General features: G+C 37.6%; 1 protein-coding gene across 1 annotated transcript in view; it reads left to right on the top strand.

The window, feature by feature from the left end:
* Positions 1–2,417: 2,417 nt before the first annotated feature.
* atp8b4 (ATPase phospholipid transporting 8B4) overlaps positions 2,418–9,745 on the top strand; it is a 12,017-nt gene continuing 4,689 nt past the window's right edge. The window contains 19 exon segments of the mRNA XM_034880037.1: positions 2,418–2,475; positions 2,592–2,755; positions 3,856–3,911; positions 5,064–5,122; positions 5,218–5,331; positions 5,421–5,519; positions 5,609–5,670; positions 5,811–5,883; positions 6,086–6,156; positions 6,367–6,446; positions 6,620–6,778; positions 6,891–6,979; positions 7,058–7,254; positions 7,397–7,605; positions 8,095–8,138; positions 8,227–8,392; positions 8,486–8,674; positions 8,943–9,058; positions 9,432–9,596. Of these exon segments, the coding sequence (XP_034735928.1) occupies positions 3,881–3,911; positions 5,064–5,122; positions 5,218–5,331; positions 5,421–5,519; positions 5,609–5,670; positions 5,811–5,883; positions 6,086–6,156; positions 6,367–6,446; positions 6,620–6,778; positions 6,891–6,979; positions 7,058–7,254; positions 7,397–7,605; positions 8,095–8,138; positions 8,227–8,392; positions 8,486–8,674; positions 8,943–9,058; positions 9,432–9,596 (1,923 nt within the window). The 5' untranslated portion in view covers positions 2,418–2,475; positions 2,592–2,755; positions 3,856–3,880.

Raw genomic sequence — 9,745 nt, 5'->3', positions numbered from 1 at the left:
GAGTGTAACGTCGAAAAAGAAAAGACTTGTAAAATATACTTGCCTTGACCCGTTCAACTGTTTGTCTGACCGGCAATTAAGACAAATTCCGTGAGAATTAAATCCAACCTCGACTTGACGAAGAACGCAGGACTTGTACAACCTGCCTGACGCTACCCCGTTGTGAACTCGCAGTTGCCACCCTATATGGCTGCGGCCTTGAGCGTCTCATGCATAGACCGTATATTAACGGTCTATGGTCTCATGTAATGCGTCCCGCCTCATGCGGTCCCGTCTCATACGGAGGCGTGTCCAACGGCAAGTTGAGAGGTTCAAAAATAAGAAAGAAATACGAAACGCAAATTATTTCCAACGGCAAGTCCGTCTCCCCTTGAGGGACGGACCGTGCGGACGTAGCGGAGAGTTGAACTCGTTATTTAATCCGCCTCCTCCATCGTCCGACCAATCAAAAAGCGATCATTTTAACAGGCAGTTAAGTCTAAAGTTAACGTTTTAGCCACTGACTAGGCTACTTAGTTCAAGGGCTCTGGTTCTAGATAAAGCTATCAACAAAGATTCACCGTCTCTGCTGTCCATCACAGATGTATTATATTAACACTATAAATTTGCTCTTCACAATCGACGTCCCCTAAGTGTTTTTGTTGTTGTTGTGTTACTAGGTTGTCAAAATGAATGACTATTCAATTCAAAGGTCCCACCTGTATCAGAGTTCAAATATAGTTCTAGTTAGAAATTTTTAAGCTTTTATTGTGAAATCAGATTTGTCTGATTCTGAGTGAAAATCTGAGGGGGTGTAGGCCTTCTGTCACTCTGAAGGGAAATGAGTCAGGAGGTTTTTTTCAGATCAGCCTGAATCAGAGTTTAAAGGTCACATGGCATGAACATTTCACTTTATTAATTTTTAATATTAATATGCGTTCCCCCAGCCTGCCTATTTCCCAGGCAGTGGCCATTAATGGCGATAGGTGTAAACCGAGCCCTGAGTATCGTGCTCTGCTTTTTAGAAAATGAAAGCTCACATGGGCCGATCTGGAATCTTGCCCTTATATGTCATAACGGGCCTCATAAACTCTATGTTATTGTGGGACTGGCTGTAGTTGCTGTAATCCTGCACCAAGGCTCAATTTTGGGAAAAAGAGATATCAGATATGGTAATAGGGGACCACTAAGGATAAAAGCATCCAAAGAGCACCACAGGACCTTTAAACAGCCTTATTAAAAAATGTTGGGGGCTTTAATTTTGAAAACCTACATCATATATCAATTAACCATTCAATTGAGTTATTATATATTAGATGTAAGATCAAATAAAAAGCTTATTAAATACCAACCAAATGATTTTAATATAGCAATGTATTGAAGACAATTGAGGGGAGAGAGGGATTATAGGCAGTGCAGTTAAGACAATATGTATAGGAATAGAGTTCAATTCATAGAGTTCAATTCCTGCATTATTATAAATTAAAAAAAGAAGCAAAACAAAAAAACTACTTTCCAATGATCACTCATTGGTAGTATTAGCAGTAGTAATAACCTCATACAGGTAATGTTAATATTAAACACATCCATCAACAATTGTTGTTGTTGTTTATTTTCACCGGCTTTGCTCCAAGTATGAGTTCATCTCAACAGTGTGCAGCGAAAGGCAGCGACTGGACACTTTAATTAAACTCAGATGATATTTTGTGTTATAATTAAAAATACAAAAATGAAATATGTTAAAAAATAAATAAGTATATGGTGTTACACTTTCCTCCCCTTTTTAGCGTTATAATTAGCTGCAATCACACAGTAAGTCATTAGTAGGCTATCAGCACATAATGAAAAAGAGACTAGATCAATCAAAATACTGCTTAAGAATCTACCCTTATACAATACAAAATACCCCTACTATAAAAGAAAATAAAGAAAGAAAGAAAAAAAAAGAATGAAAAAAAGAAAATAATTACCAATGATGTAGGCCTATGTGAATCAAACTTGTCTAGGCAAGGCTATTTTTGCACTGTGTCTTGGGTTTTAAAAATAGGCTACAGTGTAAGTACTGGGGCAATAGAGCAACATTTTAAACTAATACAGGTAAACAGTTAAAGATTATTCATGTAGTATTCCCTATGATTTATGCTGTATGTGCAAGACTGGTAGATGTCTGTCAGGCTAGTGGTGTCTTGAAAGTAATATGGGATGGGCCAAATGTTTGCCATGACACAGAAATAAAATTTAACTAACTAATTAACTAACTAACTAACCATATACAATTGTTTAAATAATGCTTTGAGAGTCCTAATTTATTATACTAATTTGTATTTGTAATTTTGTAACCTGTATTTCATGATGGTTAAAGCGCTTCTCCTCGTAGAGTGAGTGAGTGAGTATGTGAGAGAGAGAGAGAGAGAGAGAGAGAGAGAGAGAGAGAGACACAGACATCTCCCAGGTGAAGCCTCCATGTTGACGCTCTCGGTGTGTGTTCATCAGTTGGTAATTTATTTTCAGTCTCTTTTTGTTTTTCGTGGAACATGGTAATTTCATATTGTTTCCTGCCTGCTCCATTTTCCCATCCTACACCATCTGTTGTTTTCTTCTTCTCACCAAAGCTAAACAGGCTTTGTTGGTCATTAACACAAGTGCATCCCTCTCTGGTGATTTTTCACTGAGGAGGATAACAGCGTTTAAACCTGCGGAATGTGTAGGTATTTGACATAAATGACAGGATACATGGAGACAAGACAAGACTGCGCTTGCCACAAACTTGTTCAAGGTAAGAAACCACAATTTATGTTTTACCCTAAACATATACATTTGAAATGAAGTAACTCCACATCTTGTTAAGGTTACACTCCCAGCTTTGTGTTTCTCACCTGGGATCTTTTGCTAAGGAAACAGTTCACTGGGGATTCACCTGCTGCTGCTGACGCCAATAGTTTAATTAATGTTGCTCCTCTGAACAGAAAAGAAACAAGACACCACTTTGCTTTGTGTCTTAACTCCGATGTAAGTACACACACACACACACACAAACACACACACACACACAGACACACAATCCTCCACATTCACATTGCATTTAACAAAATTATGAAGAACAAAACACATTACACCTTAAAAAAAATGTCCTCAGTCAAAGGTAAAAATACTCATACAAACAGAATGTTGTTGTATTTTAGTTGAACTAGTTAAATCACTTGTATATAGGCTACAGTTGTATTAAATAAATTAATAAATTAAACTAACAATCATCAAATTCCATGGAGGCTCAGTATGTTTTGTATGTAAACTCTCCATCTGTAAAGAAAACTGTCAAATAAATGTAGTAAAATAGAAAGTATCTTGAAATTGAAATATTTCAGTCAAGTAAATTCTAAATTCTAGTGGTGGAGATCTTTACTTCAGTAAAAGATGCAATACCATAGTGTCCATAGTGTAAAAATACTAGATGTCAAAGTCCTGAAATTATAATTGTACTTAAGTAAAAGTAGCATCAAAATATACTCTAAGTACTCAAAGTACGTAAAAGTATCATTATGCAGCATGGCCCATTTCAGAAAAATGTGTATCATAGCCTATTATTGGATTATAATTATTGTTGCATTAGTGTATCATCACTTTAATATTGCCCAGGATCAGTAGTATCTTATCTTAATAATCTTAACCTGAAAAGTAACTAAAGCTGTCTAATGTATGGAGGAGATAAGTGGACTAAAAAAGTACACGTTTGCCTCTGACATGTAGTAAAGAATAAATTGGCAGAAAATGGAAATACTAGGTAAAATACAAGTACTTCAAAATTGTACTTAAATACAGTACTTGAGTAAATGTATAAATTACATTCCAACTCTGATTTCTTCACATGACATTTAGGGAAACCAGGAGGTCCCTGGAAAAAATGGCATTCTGGAGGAGAAATACTCACATTGGTAAGATTTCTTTTTAATATATCCAAAACGATGTAGAGAAGAAGAGAAAAGAAATTGAGTAGAGAAATTAAATGAAACATTAAATGAAACTGTATACTGTAGTCTCCTGAAGCATTTATGAATCATTTCATGGTAAGCTGCTCAAACTTGCAGTCTTACTCAAGAAAAGAAAAAGCTCCTCTGTTAAAAAAAACAAAAACAAGATGCAACTTTGTGCTGTATTATATTACATTCACACACCTTCTAATTGAATGTTTAAGTAGACCAACAACCTTCTTAATAATAAATAGCCCAAGTAATTGATAGCAGGACGTGGCAAGTCGGTTGTGTGAGAAGGTCTATCCTGTTGCAGCTCTGTGTATTTGCATTATGCATGATTCCACGTAATGATTTAACCTTGTTAAGAAACAACAGATCTAGCAGCTGCTTTGGGCATCACTCAAAGTTTAGAGTGCTTTGATGAGTTTTGTCATTTTGTAGTATGACTGGCAAAAATTCTGTTGTTTGCGAGTGAATATATTGCCTATTTAGACTATTTAGATAATAATCACCTTGAGGCATGAGCCATGAGAGGAATGTCAAAGCGTGTAAGGGCAAGGGCAAGTTCAGACAGAGGCTGCATGCACACCTGGCAACTAATTTGGATCTTCTGAGTAAAATTTTAGATACAAAAGATGGCCTGGCAGGGAACAGTGTCTAAATGTCAGGCAGCCTACATAGGCCAGGAAGGGAATGGCAGTTGCTGAGATGACAAGAGGTATGCCTACTTTAAAATATATGACTAATTCCAAAGACCATTTTCATTGTATGTAAAATCCACTTATTAAATGGTACTGGAAGAAAGAAAGGAACTTCATGCCATATTCACATAAAGGTTAAAATTCCACTTGTGATGTTTCTGTTGGGACCCTCTGAGGGCTCAGACTCACCCATCTGTAGTAAACAAAGCTGCTTCTTTCATGGGTGCTGGCTACTTCAGTGGAATCAGAGAAAAACCTTGAGTGGTCATTTTACAGTCTAATGTTCACAGTTTAAGCTTTTCTCAATGGCAAGTCTCACTGCTACTTTATACATTACAGTCTAAATGATTATGTTATTTTTATGAATGTGTACTTCTACTAACTTGTCTCTGGATGTGTTGTCTGTATATAGAGAAGGAACGCCACGTAAAAGCCAACGCGCAGGACTTCAATGACAAGTTCTCTTATGCCGTAAGTGTGCCCCAAAATGACACCAGTTTTGCTTTACTCGCAGTGCAAGCTGTGGTTATTTCATCAGTTGTATTTCTAAATGTGTGATTCTTCAGGACAATAACATCAAAACCTCAAAGTACAACGTCCTCACCTTTCTGCCCATGAACTTGTTTGAGCAGTTCCAGAGGGTGGCGAACGCTTACTTCTTGGTGCTGTTGATACTGCAGGTAGGAGACACTGCATCTGTGTGCATGTATTTGCTTTTTTGGGAGTTCATGTGAAACTGAGTGAGCTAACAACTTGCTTTTTTCTTTAGTTAATTCCGGAAATTTCTTCCCTGTCCTGGTTTACAACCATCGTGCCTTTGGTGATGGTGCTGGTAATCACGGCTGTCAAAGACGCCACAGATGATTATGTAAGTGGAACAGTTTTTCTAACCTATCTTCTAAATGCTCCTCTTCTACCTCCCATGGTAAAATGATTACTTCCTATTTTAAATTTCAGTTCAGACATAAAAGCGACCAGCAAGTCAACAACCGCCAGACTCAGGTTCTCAAAAGGGGAAGGTAATTCATCCTCTGTCTTTATCATTTAGATGCTTTTTGTAACTGCTGAAAAGCCCTATCAAATATGACTATAGACTGTGTGTTCATGGGCATTTATGTGCTTTAATGATGAGTTTTTTTTAATTTTTTTTTATTCCAAGTATGCAGAGTGAGAAGTGGATGAACGTTCGAGTGGGAGATATCATCAAACTAGAGAATAATCAGTTTGTTGCTGTGAGTAAAAAAATCTGTAATTCATTTTTTAAAATTTTGTTGCCTCTCTGTCTCTCACGTGCACGTACGCATAAGAGAGATTGAGGTCAACAATTAAAGGTTTCTTCTAAAGTTGCTGCCTTCTCTTGCAGGTTCAGTTGTGCAGAGATTGATTAATTGCCTTTTCTCACCAATGACTGTTTCATATTGGTTCTACACACAGGCAGACATCCTCCTCCTCTGTAGTAGTGAGCCATATGGACTGTGCTATGTTGAGACTGCAGAGCTAGATGGGTAAGCGCTGCACTGGTTATGTAAAGTAAAGATGAAGAAATCTGAACCACAATTGGAAAGAAACTGGAGACTATGATTCTTCTAGTTTGTTTTTGCGGAAATTAATAGTGTTTTTTAAAAGAAAACTGGTTTACTGTTACTTTTATACATTTGTACATTTTTACGTCATCGTGGGAAACAAATGAGTTATTTCCATTTCTTCCCAAACAGAGAGACAAATCTGAAAGTTCGTCAGTCTTTGACCGTCACCTCAGATATGGGAGATGTTACAAAGCTGATGGACTTTGATGGTGAGATAGCGATTGGAGAATTGGTTTATTCTTCAAATTGTATAAAGACATCACTTGTGGACACAACAGGCTTTGTATGTGTGGGCATGTTGACTTTTTGTGTGAATGCATGTTCAATTCTTTCCTGAAGTGATGACTCGTGTTAGTAAGACTGCATTTGCTTTGTTCCACAGGAGAAGTAATTTGTGAGCCACCAAACAACAAGCTGGATAGATTCACCGGCACTTTATACTGGAGAGACAAAAAACACCCTCTGGATAATGAGAAAATGCTGCTGCGAGGCTGTGTACTCAGAAACACTGAGTGGTGCTTCGGGATGGTCATCTTTGCTGGTACGATTTTTTATTTTTATTTTGATGCTTTTAATCTCCATATCCATTAGCTATTAACCCTCTAAATGTTAATGTTCTTTCTACACTGACAGCTGTTTCCTCATGCCAACAGGTTTGCAAACCAAACTCATGCAGAACTGTGGAGGGACTACATTTAAAAGAACAAGTATCGATAAACTGATGAACACTTTGGTTTTGTGGGTAAGTTATTATGCATGGACACTATTATTAAACCAATAACAATTTTGAAAGTACATAAAATGATTATCTACATGTCAGATCTTTGCCTTCCTCATTTGTATGGGAGTTATTTTGGCCATTGGAAACACTATTTGGGAGAGCTGGATCGGCAGAAACTTCCAGGTGTTTTTGCCGGGGAATGAGTTTCAGAGCAGTGCAGTTTTCTCTGGCTTCCTTACCTTCTGGTCCTACATCATCATACTCAACACTGTTGTGCCCATCTCACTCTATGTCAGGTAAATTTATTTCCAAAATGCTATATTACTATTCTGAAAGCAGTTTATATCGTTGCTCTGCCTAGGTCTAATATTTATTTCATGAAATCTAAAAGTATAACCATTTAATAGCAATAAACTGTTTGGTTAAACCTTTTTTTAGCGTGGAGGTTCTGCGGCTCGGCCACAGTTACTTCATTAACTGGGACCGGAGGATGTACTGCAGTAAGACGGACACTGCAGCGGAAGCTCGCACCACCACCCTGAATGAGGAGCTGGGTCAAGTGGAGTTCATCTTCTCTGACAAGACGGGCACCCTCACCCAGAACATCATGGTCTTCAGCAAGTGCTCCATTAACGGACAGACGTACGGTATGGTCTTTTACAAAAAATTGGAATACCTTTCAATTTAGAAATAATCAAAAATATTACTGACTATTTAAACAAATAAATGTATTAGACAGAGACAACTATATCAACTGACACCTCCATTACACGACTTAAAGACCACGCTGACTGGTTGATATCCTACCAAATGATATTGAATAACTTTACCAAAACAATTTGAACTGTTTTATGATAGTAGTGATAGTTTACTGATCATTAAAGGAAATCATTACATTATATAAATAGGAATACAGCTCTAGAAAAATGAAATTATAGTGATGTTTGCCATGAAAATTGTCATATTGATAAATGTATTACATTTCTGAGCAAAACTATCTGCAAACAACGGTTTCTCTCTAAAGAAATTGTGTAAGTTTGAGCTTCAAAACACCCACTTTCTTCCCCAGTATAAAATGAATAACATCTCACAGTGCTCACTGTCTGATATCCAAGTCAACTTTTTCTTTCTCTTAGGTGATGTCTATGATGAATTTAAGCAGAGGGTTGAAATTACAGAAGTAAGTGAGGCGTAACAATCACAAATTCTTAACTCTTAAGAATAAAATAATAACTATAATAACTAACGTTGGTTTCATGTGCCCTCAGAAAACAGCCTGTGTGGACTTTTCCTTTAACCCTCTCTGTGACAGAAGGTTTAAGTTTTACGATGGCAGCCTGGTTGAAGCTATTAAACTGGAGGATCCTGCAGCGCAGGAGTTCTTTAGACTGCTGGCTTTGTGCCACACTGTCATGCCAGAGGAGAAGAGTGAAGGTAAACTGTGCACATGGTCCAGATGTAGCAATAATAACAGAAACAACTGAATATATTGTAGTGGTTCTGATTGATGTTTCTGTTAACATCAAGGAAATTTGGTGTACCAGGCCCAGTCACCTGACGAGGGAGCCCTGGTCACTGCGGCGCGAAATTTTGGGTTTGTCTTCCGGTCCCGAACCCCCGAGACCATCACACTGTGTGAGATGGGACGAGCCGTCACATACCAGCTGCTGGCCATACTGGACTTCAACAATGAGCGCAAGAGAATGAGTGTCATTGGTTAGGTCTTCAATTATAGAAGCACAACAACGCTCCCTTTTGTTAGGGCTAGGTTCTGTAGTCATCATGACATTATGTGCACATAATCACATATTAAAACAACATAAAGTTTGTAAATATACTGACTTCCTATTTAACATTTTTTTTTAAATACCTGTGACAAATGCTAATAATGTCTTATTTTATAAGAATAGCATGAAGTTAAAAGCCTTGATGTACATGCTTTGATCAGAAAAGTTATGTTGTGTCTCTTCCTCATGTTTTATAGTAAGAAACCCACAGGGCCAGATTAAACTATACTCCAAAGGAGCTGACTCTATTATCTTTGAGCGTCTGCATCCATCCAGTGAAGACCTCATGAACGCTACCTCAGAACATCTCAGTGTAAGTGTTGTTTGATTGGATAACATACCCCAGTGACTACATTTTTAAATAAGTGCACTATGCAGTTTACTATGCATCTGTTTTTGAAGTCTCATAAAAATAGATAAACTTGATACTGTTGACTGCAGCAGCTTCTTGTGCAGGTAATGTTATGACACAATTTCTGAAGTAACTGGTTTGAGATTATGTTTGTGTCTCTACTGAAAATATACTATTTAAATTTTGAATTGTGTGTCCTTTCACACAACAATGAATGGTCCTAAAAAACCTGTTCTTTGTCTGTGAAGTAAATAATTCATCCCACTTTTGACAACACTCACGTACACCGGTACAACTGTTACAGGTGTTTGTTTTCAAATCATGTTCTTTACAGGAATTTGCTGGAGAAGGGCTTCGAACATTAGCTCTAGCCTACAAAGATCTTGATGAAGATTATTTTAACGTTTGGACAAAAAAGCTTCTGTTCGCCAGCACTGTCATTGAGAACCGCGAGGATCAGCTGGGGGTTCTCTACGAGGAGATCGAGCAGGACTTGAAGGTAATATTGACATCTTTTTGTTGACATCTTTGAAATGGTCAAACTCATTCAGCCCCTGCATACTGACCACCTGTTGTCAGGTTCATAACACTTTAACTTACTAAATAAACACGATCAAGCAAGAAACGAGACGCAGACGGCAAATGTGT

Source organism: Etheostoma cragini, chromosome 8, assembly GCF_013103735.1.
Source record: "Etheostoma cragini isolate CJK2018 chromosome 8, CSU_Ecrag_1.0, whole genome shotgun sequence".
Taxonomy (NCBI): Eukaryota; Metazoa; Chordata; class Actinopteri; order Perciformes; family Percidae; genus Etheostoma; species Etheostoma cragini.
The sequence above is the reverse complement of the archived record's forward strand: the minus strand, read 5'-3'. Positions and strand labels throughout refer to the sequence as shown.